Source organism: Pleurodeles waltl, chromosome 9 (assembly GCF_031143425.1).
Source record: "Pleurodeles waltl isolate 20211129_DDA chromosome 9, aPleWal1.hap1.20221129, whole genome shotgun sequence".
Taxonomy (NCBI): domain Eukaryota; kingdom Metazoa; phylum Chordata; class Amphibia; order Caudata; family Salamandridae; genus Pleurodeles; species Pleurodeles waltl.
The window spans coordinates 37,928,545-37,949,805 of NC_090448.1; the positions used below are offsets into that span (position 1 = coordinate 37,928,545).

The window sequence follows — 21,261 nt, forward strand, 5'->3', positions numbered from 1 at the left end:
CTGCGGACAGTTCCGGCTCCTCTGCCAGCACTTAAGATGGCGGCCCGGCCGGAGACGCTCTCCCGTGCCCTGCTTCCGCGCACGCGCGCCGCCCAGGCCAATGGGCGCCGGCGGTGGGGCGCGAGGGGGGCGGAGCCGGCCGCGCGGGGGGCGGGGGTTGGCTGCCGCCGGGAGCCATGTTGGTGCTGGAGGAGAGCGGGGCTCGGAGCGGCGCGGGCAGAGGCAGCCTGTGAGGCGGGCGGGGACGGGCCGTGTCCATGGTTGGTGCGGAGGCTGGGAGAGACGCCGGAGCAGCAGGGTAGGGCCGGGGCGGGGAGGGGGAAGGCAGGAGACCATGGGACCCAGCCTGCCCGCCCGGCTCCCGCTGCTGCTCGTCCTGCTCAGCCCTTTGTTCGCGGTCAGCCTGGGGGGCCCCGTGGAGGCGCAGGAGGCCGCGGGAGTAGAGGAGCCCTCGGGGGCCTGGAGTACGGAGGGAGGGCGGGGGTCCCCGGGTAGCGCCGGAGGAGGGTCCTCCGTGGGGGGTGAGGAGCCCCCCAGGACGGACGGTGATAGGAGGCCCCCGGGTGCCGGGTTGGGAGAAGGGTCCTTGGGTTCTCAGGAGGGCCTGGTGCTTGAAGGAGCAGGGGGGTCATTGGGAGCAGAGGGGCCCCTTGGGCACCGGAGGCTGGTGGATGCTGCAGAGCCCAGGGGTGCCCAGGGGCTGGTGGGTGAAGGTAAGGAAGGGCTGCCTATAGGGGCTCAGGGGCTTATGGATGCAGAGAGACCCCTGGGTGTCTTTGGGTATGTGGGGGGCACTATGGGTTATGAGGGAGCAGGGGGGGCCCAGGCCCTTGGTGAAGGTCCCAGGAGTGTCATTGGATTTGTGGATGAGGAGGGCTCCACCGGTGAGAGGGGTGCTGAGGCATCCGTGGGAGAAGAGGGTTTTATAGTTCTTGAGAAAACGGGGTTCTCCATGAATCAGGCGGGGTTGGGTGCTGAAGGGACTTTAAAAGATGATGACTCCCTGGGTGCTGAAGGGTCTGGGAGTACAAGGGGTTCTGTGATTTCTCTTTCACCAGTGGGTGCAGGGTATTCTCCGGGTGATTCTACTGTATCTGGGAATTCTAAGGGGGCAGGTGGCGTTACCGGGGCAAGGCTGAAAAACACCTGGTCTCTTTGCCCTCTCAGGCAAAAGTCGGGCCCCCTGCAGCAAAAGAGCAGTAATGGTATGCCACGGGGCTTGTGGCCTACCCTGGAAAGCAGCAAGACCATCCAAGACATTTGCAGTGTCCTTCAGGCCCAGAGCACTCTGGCAGTTTCCCACCTTTGCGAATTTACTCCTTGTGTGAGTTCCTGTACCGAGTCCCTGTTGCCGGGGAGCCACAGATTCAGAAGGAAGCTCTGCCTGGCAGTGCACTTTGGAAGGAACATGCTTCAGAAACCACGCCGGATCTCCTCTCTGTGTTGCTTCCACCACCAACGGGCCCGGGCGAAGCAGGGAGATCTTCCGAGGACTACAGAATTTCCCCCCATGGGTGGATTTGTGTCTCCATCCAAGACTAAGCAAGACGGCAGAATGGACAGGGACCGGGGTATGAGGAGCTCCTTCTGTTGGCACTGGACTGTAAACTCGTACGTTATGTCTTCAGAACCCAGGGAAGGGTGGGCATCGTCATCCAGCTACAGCCTCGGGATTGATGTGGAGAATCTCATTTCCGAGCACTGCAAACCCGCCTCTACCGATTTGACTGATTATTTCCTGGCACCTAGCAATAACAACCGAAATTGGACATTATTTCCCGTTGTGGTGATGCAGCGATTTGGCACAGAGCGCCACCCGCTGAATTCTGGCAGGTTCAATTGCAAACGCAGCAGTCTGCTTCTGAGAGCAGGGCCTGATTGCACAATCGTCTTCCTTGCACCCTCTGTGTCTTATCGATGCCCACCGGAATATGGACAAAAAGGGAGCGGGGTTGTTCAGGGGGAATCCGAAAGAAAATGCCAAATGCCTTGGCAGATATATTTTCCTAGCATTTTCGCAATCTGTCATCTCAACAGCAGTTGCATCCGTTGTGAGAATTGCAGCCACTGCGAAGCTCGTTGGGAACCAGCTTTGCACGGAGGCGTTGGCCGCTGTCACCCCGGAATCGACAGGGGGAGGCTGAGATCTGCCAGGAACGGGGATCCCACCGGGGCTTGCCTGATCCATACGGTTCATGTCTGCTGCCGAAGGCGTAGCGCAGCCTGCTGTTTCTCCTCTGGAAGTGTGAAGCGCTGTATAACGCGATGTGTGAAGCGGCGTGAAGGGAAACCCCCTCGCTCCGTGGGCGTGTGCATCTGTGCCCTTTGCATGGTGGGCTCCAGCCACGCAGGGACATGTGGCTGTCCGGTCCTACAGGTGAAACCTCAGCTCCCTCCTGCACCCAAGGCTTCCCCTGTAAACAACCTGCACTGTCCGTGCTTTTCGGGCGGAGCTGTGCATTTGGGTGAATGTGTGCCCTTCATGCACTGCCCCGAAGGGTGCCTGGGGAGCCTGGGAGAGGCCTGGGCCTCATTAGAAGCCAATCAACATTGTAACCTCTTGCTGGGTGGGTGCGTGAAGACCCCGGCTGCTGTGAACTCCAGGAGGCGGGCTGGGGAGGGCAGGCAGGCGGATGCTGCTTCAGCACCAGCCTGGGGGACAGCTACCAAGCTGGGTCGACAGCCAGACCCGGCAGCCCAGGAAGGCGAGCACTACCTCCCTTTTTGTATTTTTAACTCGCCCGCCGGCTGTTTGGGATGCAGTTTCCACGGAATGGAGATGGCGAAGCATTTAGGCATCGATTTATGCTCTCATCTGCAATTACAGCCCAGCGGAGCCGTCCCGGACGACGCATTCCCTTCAAGCCATCATTCACTCTCGCAGGGTGTCGGGGAGAAGAGCAGAGGGGGGAGGCGGCAGAGGGGAACCCGGTCATTGATAAGGGCACGCCGAGCAGCCAATCGCCACCCACACTTCCCCCAGTATAATTACCAGGTTCAGGTGGCCGAGAACCAGCCCCCTGGGACCCCTGTGATAACCATAGCAGCACAGGACCCGGATCCAGGGGACGGCGGTAGGCTTTTCTACTCCATGGATGCCCTGATGAACAGCAAGTCCTTGGAGCTTTTCACGATAGACTCCGGGACCGGCCTGATCTCCACCGTGGAGATCCTGGACAGGGAGAACATGGACCTTCACTATTTCAGGGTGACAGCCGTAGACCACGGGGCGCCTCGCCTTTCGGCCACCACCATGGTGGCCATAACCGTGGGAGACAGAAACGACCACAGCCCTGTCTTTGAACAAGCTGAGTACAGGGAAGCCATCCGGGAGAACGTGGAGGAAGGGTACCCGATTTTGCAGCTGAGGGCCACTGATGGCGACTCGCCGGCCAATGCCAACATACGATACCGGTTTGTGAACGAGCAAGCAGCGCACTCCGTCTTTGAGATCGACCCCAGGTCAGGCCTGATCACCACCAGTGGGCAGGTGGACAGGGAGACCATGGAGAAATATTCTTTAATCGTGGAGGCCAATGACCAGGGCACGGAGCCAGGTCCTAGGTCTGCCACCAGTAAAGTCTACATAACCGTGCTAGACGAGAATGACAATGCTCCCCAGTTTAGCGAGAAGAGGTACATTGTGCAGGTGAGGGAGGACATTCGACCCCACACAGAAATACTGCGAGTCACTGCCACAGATGTGGACAAAGACAACAACGCCTTAGTGCACTATAACATAATCAGTGGGAACAGTAGGGGGCAGTTCTCCATCGACAGCATAACTGGGGAGATCCAGGTTGTAGCCCCGTTAGATTTCGAGGTGGAGAGAGAGTACACCCTCAGAGTTCGAGCTCAGGATGCGGGGCGCCCTCCCCAGTCGAACAACACTGGCATGATAAGCATTCAGGTGGTAGACATCAACGACCATGCGCCCATCTTTGTCAGCACCCCCTTCCAAGTGTCTGTCTTGGAGAATGCCCCCTTGGGTCACTCTGTCATCCACATCCAGGCTGTGGATGCTGACTATGGGGAGAATGCACGCATGGAGTACAAGCTCAGCGGCGTGTCCGCAAACACCCCATTTGTCATCAACAGCGCCACAGGCTGGATCACTGTCAGCGGGGCCCTGGACAGGGAGACTGTGGAGCACTACTTCTTTGGTGTCGAAGCCCGGGATCATGGCACCCCAGCTCTGTCCGCCTCAGCCAGCGTCACCATCACAGTCATGGATGTCAATGACAACCGCCCTGAGTTCACCCAAAAGGAGTATCACATCAGGTTAAACGAAGATGCTGTGGTTGGGACCAATGTCCTGAGCGTCACTGCAGTTGACAAGGATGTCAACAGTGCTATTAGCTACCAGATCACCGGGGGCAATGTCCGCAACCGCTTTGCTATAAGCACCCAGGGTGGCGTGGGGCTCATCACTTTATCTTTGCCCTTGGATTACAAGCAAGAGAGGCGGTATGTGCTGACAGTGACCGCCTCTGACCGTACACTCCATGACAACTGCTATGTGCACATTAACATTACTGATGCCAACACTCACCGGCCTGTTTTCCAAAGTGCTCACTACTCCGTCAATGTCAATGAGGATCGGCCAATTGGCAGCACCGTGGTTATGATTAGTGCCACTGACGAGGATGTGGGAGAAAATGCAAGGATCACCTATCACTTGGAGGACAATATACCTCAGTTCCGCATAGATGCAGGCTCTGGGGCCATCACGCTCCACGCTCCGCTAGACTATGAGGGCCAGATGACCTACACACTTGCCATAACAGCCAAAGATAATGGCATTCCTCAAAAGTCTGACACCACATATGTTGAAATCATGGTGAACGATGTGAATGACAACGCCCCACAATTTGTTAGTGCTCATTATCAAGGGACCGTCTCTGAAGATGCGCTTCCTTTCACCAGTGTCCTGCAGATCTCTGCCACCGATCGAGATGCACACGCCAACGGGAGGGTCCAGTACACATTTCAAAATGGAGAGGATGGGGATGGAGACTTCACCATTGAGCCAACATCTGGGATCATCCGCACAGTTCGTAGGCTGGACCGGGAGACTGTTCCTGTCTACGAGTTGACTGCCTATGCTGTTGACAGAGGCATCCCACCACAGAAAAGTCCAGTCCGTATTCAAGTAACTGTCCAGGATGTGAATGACAATGCCCCAATCTTTCCAGCAGATGAATTTGAGGTGTATGTGAGAGAGAACAGCATAGTTGGCTCAGTGGTGGCAAAGATCACAGCCACTGACCCAGACCAAGGGCCCAATGCACAGATCATGTATCAGATCGTGGAAGGCAACATCCCAGAGAACTTTCAGATGGACATTTTCACTGGTGAACTAACATCCCTCATTGACCTTGATTACGAGGGAAAGGCAGAGTATGTGATTGTTGTGCAAGCCACTTCCGCTCCTCTCGTGAGCCGGGCAACTGTCCACATCAAGCTGGTTGACCAAAATGACAACAGCCCTGTTCTTAAGAACTTCCAAATTCTCTTCAACAACTACATCTCAAACAGCTCCAACACCTTCCCGTCTGGAGTGATCGGCAAGATTCCTGCCTATGACCCGGATGTGTCTGACAGACTGTTCTACACCTTTGAACGTGGGAATGAGCTCAACCTGTTAATTGTCAATCAGACAAGTGGGGAACTGAGACTGAGCCGTAAATTGGACAACAACCGTCCCCTTGTTGCGTCCATGTTGGTGACAGTCACTGGTAAGTTGCTCTATTTACATTTTTAAATGTCTCAGCGTTATCATTCAAGACTGTTAGTATGGTGGGGCGGGGGAATCTAAACTTGGCCATCCATCGTCAAACACAGAGACATTCTGGAATCCCTAATATTAGCAACTATATGATTGGTTGAAGAGAGCTATGTTTTTTGCCAGTGGATAGTTTCCTTGAGTAGTAGGTGGCAATTCACGCTATTGCATGTGTGTGTCATAAGAAATGTTCGACGTAACAAAATAATCTGTAATGCAACTCTTTTAATGAATAATTATTTGTGATTAACAAATGTGATCTTTGATCATTCTCTAATCAGGACACCAGCAATGTCAGTTTTTTTCCTCTTTTACCTTTGGGTCACGTGTTATGGATCATATATTTCATATTTAAAGCATCTTATTTTTGCAGATTGTTCCGATCTGATTTGTGCTTGTTGGTGTAGTTGACATGTACGTTTTTAGAATCTGTTGTTGTCCAGGTGGGCTTGTTTCTTCCCAAGACTTAGGGCCAGATGTAGCAAAGGTTTTTACCCATTCTGTGTCTTTGGGAAAATGTGTTCGTACATATGGCTCCTAGTCTTCTGCACCTTTTAAGGAAGCTTCTTGCTTATGTTCACTTCCCGTTTGTGGTGGTGAAGCTGTACTAGGAAACCAACCCTTTCTTCTGACTTCATGTCATCCTGGAAGTTATATTGCAGTCGTGGGTCCTACACCACAAATCATGGATTCTGTTAGCTCACATGCTTCCCTAAGTTCAACAAGTGTAACCAGTGCAGAAATCCAAAGTGGTCTGGACGTAGACCTTACAAGAAAGCAGGTTTTTTGTGTGACTTGAAGATGATCTGTGTTGCTCCTCAGTGCTGTGTTGGATTTATTGGTATTTTGGTGAAAACAAGTTAGCATGTATGTTGACGGATGGAGTCAGCCTCCTTGTCTTTCTTCTTGTGTGGTGCTTTCATTTGCTAGGTCGTGTCCTGGGCACTGCTGGCCAAGATCACTCAATCAGTTTTCATCGAAAGTCAGTTTTCACTAAAGAAACCAGGCCCTTCGAAATAAAATGCCCAGTGATATTGAATATGTTAAAAAAAAAAACTACTTTTGTGTCATGTTATTGTTCAGTTTTAAGATTTGCTAACATCAGCGGAAGAAGTCACTATTAGAATTGCCTTTCCAATATTTCTTAGTAAAATTGTGTTCAACAGTAAATTAGTCTTTGATTATGGATATGTGGTATCTTCTTGTCTAAACTAGGAATTGTTTTTAAATGACATGGCCCCCTGTGCTGTCACTCTCCAAATAACTGTGATATTATGTTTACACCTTGGACTATCATTACTGTATTTTGAACTCCTGGTTGATAACTTCTCACTTCCTCTAATTTGTGAAGATCGGATTTGTACACTGCACATCCTGATGAACCGAGGTTCTCCCTGAAGGCTGCTGTCCTCATCGTTGTGACCCAAGAGACAATGTAGTGAGAAGCAGCGGAGAGGAGCATATTTCCGGCGATGATTGCTTCCTGCTACTTGATATGCAGAGCCTATTTGTAGGAACATACCTTAAAACAGTGCATCTGCGTATTCCTCTGACACTGTTGAACTTACTCGGTTGTGCCCTGGAAGCTTTACATAATTCATGAGATCTCACAGAAGCCTGTCCGCAGCAGAGAACCTACCACAGGCTGATTAGCGAGACCGAGAGATGCAAAAGGAAGTCCCCTGCTCCCCCATAAAGACGGCGTATGTGCTTCATTGGTAGGACAACATGTGTTCAGCGCAGATCTGCAAGGCTGGAGCTGCAGCTTGCAGCGAGATTAGGGCTCTTCAGGGGTTAATTGTATCTGCAGGGCACGTTGGCAATGCATGTCTAGGCCCAGCCATGACCAAATATGGGAAGAAATCCATCCCCGCTTTGGATAGATTGCATTTATCTAAGACATTGTTTCTGAAATGCTTCACTCTGAAATAGGACAATCAATTGGGTTGGAAAAGGTTTTGCTTTAAAATGCACTCCAGCAGCGAGAAGCCCATCAGTGGTGTTATTGCGATGGAAACTGGCCACAGTAAGTCAAAAGGCTTAGCTTTTATAGTAGCATAAAGTATCGGCGCGGGCTTTATTATGGTGTTTGGTACTGAATCATAAGGTTTAGCATGCAAGGTTAGTTGTGGACATGTTCTGAGTGCAGTCATTGGCTGGTATTTATATTCTTGGTTGCATCATATGTATGTATATATATATATATATATATATATATATATATATATATATTAACATCCATTACCTCCAAACAGAATAGAAGGAACATCCACCTGTCTTGTGTCTCATAATTATTGCACCATTAGTAAGTCACCAGCTTAACACACAGGGTCACACATGTTTCCGCGGGATGCCTTGATGAAGGTTGTGCTGAAAGTGTCCTCTCGAAACGCATAGATCTTGTTCAAGCTGTTGTCTTACTAATGATGCTGTAAATAAGGGGACACGAGACGGGTTGGTGCGAGGCCTGTGCTGTTTGGAACATGTTATAGAAGGCGTACAGTGATTCTTGTGACTCTCGCGCTCTCTCTCTCTCTCTCTCTCTCTCTATATATATATATAATCTTTATGCCATGGCAGTAAAAGTAGCTGTGACCGAATACAAATATTTTGCACAAGTGTAGTGACAGAGACCATATTCTGTGGTATCACAACAGTATACGCTAACGGAAACTCAGTCATTCCATAAGAAAATAACTGGTCTCTTATTTGCAAGTCTGTTGAGTTAAATACCTTCATTTATCACATCTGCACTAGGAAAACCAGGATGACATAAACCATACTTGCAGATCCACAGAGAGCAAATTGGTGTTTAATACCATTGCCAAGGGGGGGCAGGGACATCAAGAGTCAGTCAAGGCCCCCCTTGGGGATGAACAGGCCTCAGCTTCTCCCTGGTTTGATCCAACTCATTCTGTGGGAGGTGAAGCGGGGCATCAAAGCTTGTTGGGTTTTCGTTGTCTTTATTTCCTTTGGTGCCTCCTTGTTTTCTGGTGCTTGCAGGAGCTGTGTGTGGCTGGAGATAGATATTTGGTGGGAGAAGAGAACTTTAGTGATGTTGCGCACATTTTCATATTCGGCTCCAGGGCTGTCTCCTGCTCTGTGTGTTGTACCGTTCGTTGGGCCTCTTGGATTTAGGCTGAAGATGGTGTCCACTGTTTGTCAAGTTGCTCAGAGCTGGCACAACTTTGCGTTGTAATTTGGAGGAAAGGGGGCTTTATTGTAACTTGTGGAATCTCCTGCCAGTTGTCTTTAAACTAGTGTATTTGCGTTTAGGAACATTTCTGTGTGCTTATGGCTTACCTGTTTGTGCAGCCATTTTAGGAGGTTGCCGGCCTTCTTTGAAGGTAAGGATTTTTAAAATCCCATGCAGTTATGTCTTCACAAGCAAATGAAGCGTCTGTGGAGGTTATGAGGTGAATATTAACACAATTACAGGAGCATAACCTTGGAAAATCGTTTATAGAATTGCTGGGAACTAATTTTTCCCATGCATTAAATGTAGTGCAAGAACACTGACAAGTCAATGACTAGGAAAGCATGCTTCATGTGGTACAATTATTTTTCAGTGCACACCCATTCTATATGTGTGTGTGTGCACACCCTCATAAACTACATGTCATACGGCGTTAGTCACCAGTAATCTGTGGTCTCTCACTAGGCTTTGTGCACAGTTGTCAGTCATGGCTAGTTCTTGTATATGTTTGTTTCCCTGTAGTTCAGATATCATTCGTTGTCGGCCCCCTCCCTGTACGTGAATCTCCCCCCAGTTGTATACCACCTGTTCCACGCAAACGTTTTGCTAAAGAGCTAGTGTTTACCAAGGCATACACTGCAGATGCTACGTATTACAGATGGTTGATAAAATAAAAAATAAAAAATATGGATAAAAGCCAAATCATGTTTAAAAAAATCACAACAGAAAAACAAGTCTGTACTCTTTGTTTTTTGGTGTAATATTAGACCTGCTCAGCTAAGTGACAAAGACTGACTCTGTAACCGACCCCTGCACTATGCTCTTCCACTCACACCTTCCTCAAGCCGCTAATCAATTCTCAGCCCATTTGTACTTGCCCCATCCACATTGTTTCGCCATCTAGCCACAATCTTACCCTGACTGACTCTTTGTCACCCCATCCACGTTCTCTCGCCTTGTCTAGCCGCTCAAGACACATGGCTCCACCACTCTGAATCAACAATTCTGCTGGTCACGGATGTCTGCTGGGTGTAGTGAATATCTAAAGACAGAATTATCTTTTGTAACCTACCCTAAATGTTTCTGTACTTAACTGTAATAGTGAATGGATATACCAAATATGCCTCCATAGCCACTTCTGTACTGTGATGTGGAACTTGTAATTCATGATAACTAAAGATACAAGAGATGACTACCTCAAATATATATTCAATAACAATCTTCCAGTGATTTGAATACATTTATCAATCTTAATTACTATGAACCTACTGCGGAAGGTGAGTTATAATGTCTACTTGAATTCTGGAGTACTGCAGGGTAACCATTAGTGTTAATATCCTGCTGTTCCTAATTTAGCGGTTTGTGTAAACATAGTAGAAATATGGGGCCAGATGTAGTAAAGTGTTTGCGCCTCGCAAACGGCGAAAATCGCCGTTTGCGAGGCGCAAAAGCCACTATGCTATTCAGAAATGCATTTTGCGAGTCGGCTCTGACTCGCAAAATGCATTTCCGACTCGCAAATAGGAAGGGGTATTCCCTTCCTATTTGCGACTCGCAGTGGGATGCAATTCCAATGGACTCGCAGTTACCATCCACTTCAAGTGGATGGTAACCCACTCGCAAATTGGAAGGGGTCCCCAGGGGACCCCTTCCACTTTGTGAATGGACCCAAAATTATTTTTTCAGGGCAGGGAGTGGTCCAAGGGACCACTCCCTGCCCTGAAAAAATACCGAAACTACAGGTTTCGGTTTTTTTTTTTAAGTGCAGCTCGTTTTCCTTTAAGGAAAACGGGCTACACTTAAAAAAAAAAAAAACTGCTTTATTTAAAGCAGTCACGAACACGGAGGTCTGCTGACGACAGCAGGCCTCCATGTTTGCGAGTGCCTATACTCGCAATGGGGCCGCAAATTGCGACCCACCTCATGAATATTGATGAGGTGGGTCATTGAGACCCCATTGCGAGTCGTAGTCGGTGTCTGAGACACCGTACTGCATAGCAAATTGCGATTTGCAATTTGCGAGTCGGATGGACTCGCAAATTGCAAGTCGCAATTTTGCATTTTGCTACATCTGGCCCCTAGTGCCTTATACTTTCATATGGCACGAACAACAGAGTCTAGGCTAAGAAATCATCCCTTTCCATCACAGGATAACGCTTAGCAAAACAAAACAAAAACAACCCACAGTCTCATAAGTGTTCCTAGAACTGTTTGAAAATAGTTGAATGTTCATTTCCAAAAATAACACAAATTTCTGAAAAACGTCTCTGCATTTCAGACTTCCTTCAATGCAGATCCACAGAGAGACAAGTGGTTCTTGGCAGAGGAAATCTGAGGTCTGCGTAGCAATGTTCTTTCTGCAGAAACTTTATCTCATGATGGTTTAGCAAAGACCTTGAGGGCCATGAGGCAAGTTATACCCAGCTATTTAAGGTTGTCACTGTCTCCCAGGACTGCACAAGTTTTCATGACCTACTGGGAATTTTAGTTTGTCAGGACGCTGTTGTGTAGTACAATTTTTGTGCACCCAAAGTCCCAGTTGGGTAGCATTGTCACTCTGCAGCGACTGGCAGCCGTTTCCTTCCCTGAAAGAAACTCACGACGAGCCAGCTTGAGATGTTGCTCTCTTTCTCTTGCCAGCTTCCAGTTGGGAAGCACTCTCATAATCAATGCCCGCGTCCTCACAAACCCGCACCCCTCTTACATGGTCTCTGCCCTCTCATCCCACCCTCTTTCACACCTGCTCCATGCCCACACCAGTTTTGTATGTGACCACGTCTAGAATCCAAAGAAAATCAGGACCTGCCATTTTCATACAAAATGCATTTACGAACCAATACTTTTCAGAACTGGGCTGATTTTCTTGCTTACCCCCATTCACCGGAGATCAGTCACTGAAGTCGCCTATCCTGTCCCTCCTTGTGATAGGGCTGTTAATTATGTCCTACTTGTTTTGGGAAGTTCAGTTTTGTTTCATCTTTATAGTGTGTTCCGCTGCCCAGTTAACTGCATCAGAGAGGAGGTGCATTAGACAGGCTCACACCCATGTATGTAAATACAGGTTTGTATACTGGGCCGTCCGTTAGGGAAATCTAGAGATTTCACAATGGTCTTCTCACTTTAAAGGGAATGTAGGGCTGGGACGAGCTTCTTAGTCATACGTCCATCTCTGCCTGACATTCCACTGACTGAGCCTTTCTCAGCCCTGCCTGCTTTCCTGTCTGGCTGTGCGATATTACCTTTTTAAGTTTAACTTTCTACCCTTTTTTTGGGGGGGGGGCGGGGAGAGGTGGGGGAGGGCAGCAGTGCCCTTTCTATCATGGCCCTGATTTTAATGCCCAAATATACCAATGATAAATTGTTCCTATTATAGAGTAATTGTGTTTTTAATTGTGTAATGGAGTATGTGGCACACAAAGGTTCAAGGCTTGCTATTTGTCTATGTTGACTTTAAATCCAGACACTCTCTGAATGTGGCCATTTCCTCCAGCAGTGCTGGGAGAGAGCATTCTGGGGCTGTAAGCATCATCCGTACATCATTAGCTTATAATGCAGTTGTCTGGTTCTTTCTCCCTGTTAGTATTTCTATTACATCCATGTTTTTGCCAATGCTTTTGTCAAAGGGTTCCATGATTAACACAATTACTAGAGGTGAGAGGGTGCAACAGTACCTTGTTCCCCTCTTGATCATAAATAGGGTACACAAAGTAAGAATTCACTCATACCCTCCTCTGGGGGATTTAATAGTTTGGCCGCACTCAGTTTGTTAGTTCGTCTTCGGTCAAATTTCTTCTTCACCTTTACCATATAATTCCAGTACACCCGATCCAATGCCTTTTCGGTGTTTAAAGATAGATATATTTCTCATTTAGTTGTTTTGTGTATGCGTTGTGTATGCGTTTGATAGCATGTAATGTTTTGTGCTTTCATCGTGTGTGCGTTTGATAGCATGTAATGCATTTTTATTATTAGCCTTGCTTTATTTGCAGTTCACAATCCCTGCTTGGTCGAGATCGGCCATCCCCAGCGGCATTCATGCCAGCCTGAATGCCAGGATACTGGTTAAGTTCTTTGCGTCGAGGTCTAACAATGAAATTGGTCGGTTCACATGGTCTGGGATTGACTGAGCTGATAGCTTCTGTTGTTGTGTTCATTACTGTCCCTACTCTTATGATGGAGTTCAATAGCTCCACTAGAGTTGAGTGTGGAGCAGAACGTTTTAAAAAATAAGGCAATAAACTCTGTTTGCAATTTTGCTTCCCTAGATATCATCTCTTCTGTCTTGATTTACTCAGCATGCTCTTCTCTAAGGGTCTGCTCTTATAAAGTATGTCTTTATAGGTCACAGTCCTGCCTGTAAAGTGTCCTGAACAGCTTATTAAACGGTCCAGCAATGCCTTTATCAGTGTGCTTTATATTGTCTTTGATGTCTTTTATAATTGATACATTTTCTTTCATTCTCCAGGCTCTGCGTTTAAATGCCTACATCGTCAATGGTTTGTCCTCATCAGCAGAATACTTCCGTTTAATACATATCCAGCTTCTTCCTTATTTAGAGCTCATACTTGAGTATAAACTGAAAGTGGGTTTTTTGTCTGACTTTAGGTGATCCAGTTCTTTTATTGGTGGTTTCTACTTTTACCAACTAAGCTTCTTATCTCTTTGGGGTGTTTTTCTGCTTCAGTTTAATCTGGCAGTGGCTGATATTAGAGAGCCTTTCTTAATTGCTTTGAGTGTACCCTGCAGCATATCTCTGACCTCTGTACTCCCGCTCAAACCCCCTGCAATACCTCAGGCAGTACTAGCCAGGCTGGGTAAGGCATCCCTCTCAAGGTGTAATTATCATCGTTCTAATGCAGAATTGGAAACTGGGTCATTTGTTTCTTGAGTTTCCCGTACTTGGCTGCTTGGTGCCTTGAGATGTCTAATTATTTTTTGTCATTCTCCATCTATATCTTCTGGTGATGGTATGTCTCTTAGTGTCAGGGCTGAACCTTTTGTTGCTGTGGTCTCATCAGAGCATCACTCATTCCTTTTTCTGTTTTGCTTTCCTTTCTCTAGAAGTCTTTCAGCTTTTTGGAGGATGCCGAACTCTTGTTCTTACTGGAATAGCAAGGCAGAGAGGGATGTTCTTACTGATATGAGACTGACTGACTGTTTTCGTAACAAATCACTTAGGGGTTTGAAAGATCTGCTAGTTTTTAGAGCTGTAAGAGACAAAATCCTGAAAAGGTTGCAATTTGTGCTTTTGGAATAGTAGTTTAATATTTCCTACTTGCTTTGGCCATGATCTCGTCTTTGACCTCAAAGAAGAGGATGATCGGTAGGGGAACACGATCTGACCTGGTTATGCCAGGACAGTGTACAATGCCTATGCATGGGGACCGTCTTCTGACCTACCTGTGACTTCATGTAGCATCTCCTATACAAAGCTAGAAGAGTGCCCTCTTCAGCATAATGTGGCATGCCTCTCATGCAAATGTTATTTCGCTGTGACCTGTTTTTCCAGGACTTCAGGCGTGAGCCTAAGTTTATTGGTTGGTTCCAGGAGCCCAGTAGTTGTTCCCCACATTTGGCAAGTACACCGACCGATCATCAGCTATTTTCTCCTGGCCATCCACACTTCTTTCCTCCCAGTTCTTAGAGGTATAATTTAAAAAAAGTACTGCAAATATTTCTGACTTGATTTTTGCTCGAAATGTTTGTAAGAGATGTTTTGTGTCTGATATTGTATTGTTCGATTCTTTTAGCTTTTCTTTGGAGGACACTGGCATTGTCGTGCTATGGTGTTCTTTTTCTTTGCTGTATTGTTTCTCTTGAGCACGCCCTTTACACTGAGATTCCTCTTGTTTTGATCAGAATGGCTCAATTTGATCATGGCGGAGGTTTGCATCAGTTGCTTTTTTGCTTAGTCAGGCGTGAACTGTTTCTAGCTCTAAAAACTGATTGTGTCACATTATCTTTCTATGCACTAGTGTTCAGGTTTAATGTATGAGGTTTGTTAATTGTGTATATTGTTGGTGTTTGTATTGCCTCCCCCATCTATCAAACATGGAGTGAGTTTACCCTTGATATCCGTCAGATACCCCCCTTGTGTGCTTTACCAGGGACCTCCACCTTTTTCTAGCGGTATCCAGAGAGTCTCGATTGTGAGGGTAGTTCAAGCATGGTTGTTTAGTTTCTTTTTCCTGTGTGTGCACAGTCTCTTTTTTTCTACCAAAAGGGTCTCCAATCAGAGCTAGTGGTGGGCACTTTCTTAAGTGCATACTTTGTCCACCTTAGCTCTTTTGTGTGGCTACCCCAGCTTTGGCCTTTTGTAGTTATTGTCTCAAACTTGGGCTGAGTCTCATGATCAGTTCCCATATTTTTCATTTTTTTTTTATTGTGTTTTTTCTGCCCTCCGACTGCTGCAAATTGATTCTGTTGAAAGACTTTGCATGACTTCCTCCTCCATGCTCCCTAGCGACCTTTCGGTGTTCCCCATATGGGGCCGCTCTATCGGCACTGTGACGTCCTCTTCTGGTAAGAGTCTTCGCAACTGTAGTTACATTTCTTTCCTTTGGCTTAGTTATGCCTGTGTAGGTAGCGGTACCACTGTTGCTGTTTTCGTCAGCTCCTTCTGGAAGCTGTGCACTTCTGGAGACCTACTTTTGTTCCCTGTTGGCCTGCTCGGCTGAAGTTGTTGTGCATGCCGGGGACTGGATTATTTGACCCTGCAGGTCCTCGGTGTTCTGCAGGTGAGTGGTGCTTTCCTTGTTTGCCCCTCTAGTCATCTTGGATTACTGCTACTCGAACACTACAGTGGTGCCTCATCATAGAAGCATGAGGGTTATTTTAATGCTGGAATTAGGGGATATTGGAAGATCACTGGTCTGGCAGGTTCAATTCATCCTCTGTAGGCTCTACCTCATAAGCAAAGGTGTTTTAAAGAAAATGTGCTCCCAAAACAGTTGCACTCTCAAGCCATATAGGTATCATCACCAATGCATGAGTGTCTCCCACTATGTAACCACCATCCAGCAGTATCAGTTCCTTGTATCTATTAATCTCCCCCTATAGTCCGTGGGTCATGCAATCTCAGTGCCTTGCATGTATGTACTCTTCCATATAGTACAGGTGTGATTGTGCCGGTACCCTGTTTGCATGTGCCTCTGCAGGGATGATTCACTGTAGGTTCCTTATATGTTTTTCCATGCATATTATTGGCATAATTTGGCGAAAGTCCCCGTATGTTTATCTCAGCTTATAATAGAGCAACCAATCTGTGTCAGTCCTGTGTATATGTTTTTACACTATATTTGTGTGTCCTTCCGTGGGATAAATGGTGTCATTTACTGGCAGTCCTTGGCATGTCTCAGGTTAATGTATAGGCTACAGCTATCATTTAGTCTTGGTTCCATGTGTGTCCCCATATATTATGTATGTCATACAGTTTCCTGTATTTGCCTCATCTTATAGTACATGTATGAGTCATTGTCGGTCACCTCTATGTGTATGTCTACCCGTAAAGTACAGATTTCATGCAGTGTATGTACATTGTGGTCGGGTGCCTTTTGTTCTGTCTCAGATGTCCTGCATTTGTAAGACTTTCCATTTACTACAAGTACAGTTCACTGTTAGGCCTATGTATATGTATGTCTTCCCATATACTACAAGTGTTATTCACTTGGAAGCTACTGTATGGTGTCTCACGGTATGGGGCATGTTTCATTCAGTATAATTCCAGGGAGTGCAGAAATCATTCAGTGCTGTCACCGAAGAGTGCCTGTATCATTCAGTGATTGTGTGCATTAATCATTCAGCGATTTGTGTGCATGTCTTCCTATATAGTACAGGTGCCATTCATTCTCAGCCCAGCAGTAAGTGTGTCATTCCTTATAGTACAGGTATCATCCATTGCTGGGTCGCCATCTGTGTATCTTCCCGTAAAAGTACAGTATGCGTATCATTCAGTGTAAGTCCTGTATGTTTGTGACTTCTTATATACCGATAACATCCAGCATAAATCCATTGTACGTATGTTTCTTTATAACTTACATATATCATTATGTCTAATATACAGATACCACTCGGTGTAAGATATCTCTGTGTGTGTGTGTGTGTGACTTCCTATATGCAGATATTATCCAGTACAAGTCCACTGTATGTATGTTTATTTAGATCTTACATATATAATTATGTCTAATATCCAGATACCACTCGGTGTAAGTCCTCCTTGTGTGTGACTTCCTATATGCAAATATTATCCAGAACAAGTCCACTGTATGTATTTTCATTTATAGTTTGCATATGTCACTATGTACAGTATTCAAATACTATTCAATGTACGTCATCTCTGTGTGTGATTTCCTATATACAAATATTATCAAGAACAAGTCCACTGTATATATGTTCCTTTATAGTGTACAAATGTCATTAGTTACAGTATACAGATACCAATCAGTGTAAGTCTTCTCTGTGTGTGACTTCCTATACACAAATATTATCCAGTACAAGTCCACTTTATGTATGTTCCCTTATAGTTTATATGTGTCATTATGTATAGTATTCAAATACCATTCAGTGTAAGTCCTTTATGTGTGTGTGCGTGAGTTCTCGTATACAGATATCATTCAGTGTACGTACTCAGTAGGTTTGCATGTCTTTCTGTATAATACACAGATATCAGTGTCAGTCCCCTGTATGTGTGTTCTTTTATAGTTTACATGTCATTATGAATAGTATACAATTACCATTCAGTGTAAGTCCTTTATTTGCGTGTTTTACTTCCTGTATAGAAATACCTTTCAGTGTAAGTCCTCTATAGGTGTGTGAGTTCCCTTATAGTATACAGATATCATTCAGTGTACGTACCCAGTATTTTTGCATGCCTTTCTATTCAATACACAGATATCAGTGTCAGTCCCCGGTATGTATGTTCCGTTATAGTTTACAAATGTCAATATGAATAGTATACAACTACCATTCAGTGTAAATCCTTTATTTGCATGTTTGGCTTCCTGTATACATACACCATTCAGTGTAAGTACCCTCTGTGTGAGTTCTCCTGTAAAGTTCACATCTCATTCAGTGTCAGCCACTTGTTTGTTTATCTATTTATAGTGTACAGATATTGTCCACCGTCAGTTCCTGGGTGTTATGTTATTTGATCTTGATGTAGCACACAACTCACTCCCGAAGGAGAATCTTGGCACTTTGCTGCTCAGAAACTATATAGTATTGTATAGTATATGGATATCATTCAGTGTCCGCACCCGACAAGTCTCTGTATGTCTCCATGTAGTACAAAGATATCGTCCAACGTCATTTGCTGTGTGTGTCTCTGTATAGTATAAGGATATCATTCAGTGTCCACTCCCTGCAAGTCTTTGTATGTCTCTCTGTATAGTATACATATATCGTCCAGCGTCAGTTCCTGTGTGTTTCTGTATAGTATACGGATATCATTCAGTGTTCTCTCCCTGGGCCACTTGTAACTGATAACGTGCCTCTGCAACAAACCTGCAGCCAGTATTCCTCCATAGCCTACGGATGTCACTCCTTGTCATCTCCCTCCAAGTCTTTGTATGTCTCCCTGTATATGATACAGATATCGTCCAACCTCAGATCTTGTGTGTATCTCTGTATAGTATAAGGATATCATTCAGTGTCCACTCCCTGCAAGTCTTTGTATGTCTCCCTGTAGAATGTACATATAGAATAGATAGATATAAGAATAGATCTTGTGTGTGTGTCTGTATAGTATATGGATATCACTCAGTGCCCGCTCCCTGCACGTCTTTGTATGTCTCTCTGTGTAGTATACAGATATCGTTCACTGTCCGTTCCTGTGTGTGTCTCTGTATCGTATACGGATATCACTCAGTGTCTGCTCCCTGCGAGTCTTTGTATGTCTCTATGTATAATATACAGATATCGTCCGTCAGTTCCTATGTGAGTGTCTGTATAGCATACGGATGTCACTCACTGTTATCTCCCTCCGAGTCTTTGTATGTCTTCCTGTATAGTATACAGATATCGTCCAATGTCAGTTCCTGTGTGTCTCTGTATAGTATACGGATGTCACTCATTGTCATCTCTCTCCTTTGTATGTCTCCCTGTATAGTATACAGTTGTCATCCAACATCAGAACTTGTGTTTGTCTCTGTATAGTATACGGATATCACTCAGTGTCTACTCCCTGCGAGTCTTGGTATGTCTCTATGTATAAAATGCAGATATCGTCCGTCATTTCCTATGTGAGTGTCTGTATAGCATACGGATGTCACTCATTGTCATCTCTCTCCGAGTCTTTGTATGTCTTTCTGTATAGTATACAAATATCGTCCGTCAGTTCCTGTGTGCCTCTGTATAGTATACAGATATCACTCAGTGTCCGCTCCCTGCACGTCTTTGTATGTCTCTCTGTATAGTACACAGATATCGTCCAGCGTTAGTTCCTGTGTGTGTCTCGGTTTAGTATACGGAGATCACTCAGGGTCCGCTCCCTGCACGTCTTTGTATCTCTCTCTGTATATTATACAGATATCGTCCAGCGTTAGTTCCTGTGTGTGTCTCTGTGTAGTATACAAATATCACTCAGTGTCCACTCCCTGCAAGTCCTTGTATGTCCCCCTGTATAGTATACAAATATCGTCCGTCAGGTCCTGTGTGTGTCTCTGTATATTATATGGATATCATTCAGTGTCTGCTGCCTCCAAGTCTTTGTGTGTCTCCCTGTATAGTCACGGACATCATTCAGTGTCCACTCCCTGCAAGTCCTTGTATGTCTCCCTGTATAGTATACATATATTGTCACCAGTTACTATGTGTGTCTCTGTATAGCATACGGGTGTCACTCATTATCACCTCCCTCCAAGTCTTTGTCTGTCTCCATGTATAGTATACAGATATCGTCTGTCAGTTCTTGTATGTGACTCTGTATCGTACACGAATATCACTCAGTGTCCGCTTCCTCCAACTCTTTGTATTGTCTCCATGTATAGTATACAAATATCGTTGTCAGTTCCTTTGTGTGTCTCTGTATAGCGTACGGATATTATTCGGTGTCCCCTCCCTGCAAGTCTTTGTATGTCTCCCTGTATAGTATACAGATATCGTCGTCCGTTCCTGTGTGTGTCTCTATAGAGTATACGATATCACTCCGTGTCAGCTCCCTGCAAGTCTTTGTATGTCTCCCCGCGTAGTATATAGATATCATCCAACGTCAGTTCCTCTGTGTGTCTCTGGATAGCATACGGATGTCACTCATTGTCATCTCCCTCCAAGTCTTTATGTCTCCTTGTATAATTTACAGATATTGTCGTCAGTTTCTATGTGTGTCTCTGTATAGCATACAGATGTCCCTCATTGTCATCTCCCTCCGAGTCTTTGTATGTCTCCATGTATACAGATATCGTCATCAGTTCCTATGTGTGTCTCTGTGTAGCATACGGATGTCACTCACTGTCATCTCTCTCAAAGTCTTTGTATGTCTCCCTGCGTAGTATACAGATATCGTCCAACGTCAGTACCTGTGTGAGTCTCTCTATAGTATATCAGTATCATTCAGTGCCCACTCCCTGCATGTAATTGTATGTCTCTCTGTGTAGTATCGATATCGTCCAACATCATTCCCTGTGTGTATCTCTGTAGAGTATACTGATGTCATTTGGTGTTTGCTCCCTTCTAGTCTTTGTATGTCTCCATGTACTGTATGCAGATATTGACCGTCAGTTCTTGTGTGTGTCTCTGTATAGTATACGATATCACTCCGTGTCTGCTCCCTGCAAGTCTTTGTATGTCTCCCTGCATAGTATACAGATATAGTCGTCAGTTCCCGTGTGTGTCTCTATAGAGTATACGATATCACTCCGTGTCGGCTCCCTGCAAGTCTTTGTATGTCTCCCCGCGTAGTACATAGATATCATCCAACGTCAGTTCCTCTGTGTGTCTCTGTATAGCATACGGATTTCCCTCATTGTCATCTCTCTCCAAGTCTTTGTATGTCTCCATGTATTGTATACAGATATTGACCGTCAATTCTTGTATGTGACTCTGTATAGTATACGGATATCACTCAGTGTCCGCTTCCTGCAAGTCTTTGTATGTCTTTCTGCATAGTTTACAGATATCATCGTCAGTTCCTATGTGTGTCTCTGGATAGCATACGAATGTCACTCATTGTCATCTTCCTCCAAGTCCTTGTATGTCTCCATGTATAGTATACAGATATCATCTTCAGTTGCTATGTGTGTCTCTGTATAGTATATGGATATCACTCATTGTCCGCTTCCTCCAA

At 45.9% G+C, this 21,261-nt stretch overlaps 1 protein-coding gene across 2 annotated transcripts in view; it reads left to right on the plus strand.

Moving 5' to 3' along the window:
- The first annotated feature begins 203 nt into the window (after positions 1 to 203).
- CELSR3 (cadherin EGF LAG seven-pass G-type receptor 3) overlaps positions 204 to 21,261 on the plus strand; it is a 631,136-nt gene continuing 610,078 nt past the window's right edge. For both annotated transcript variants that reach the window (XR_011198602.1, XM_069206219.1), the window contains exon 1: positions 204 to 5,738. Coding sequence is in view for 1 of the 2 variants with exons in the window: in XM_069206219.1 (XP_069062320.1) it covers positions 335 to 5,738 (5,404 nt within the window). In the remaining variant the exon portion in view is untranslated. The remainder of the gene's footprint in view (positions 5,739 to 21,261) is intronic.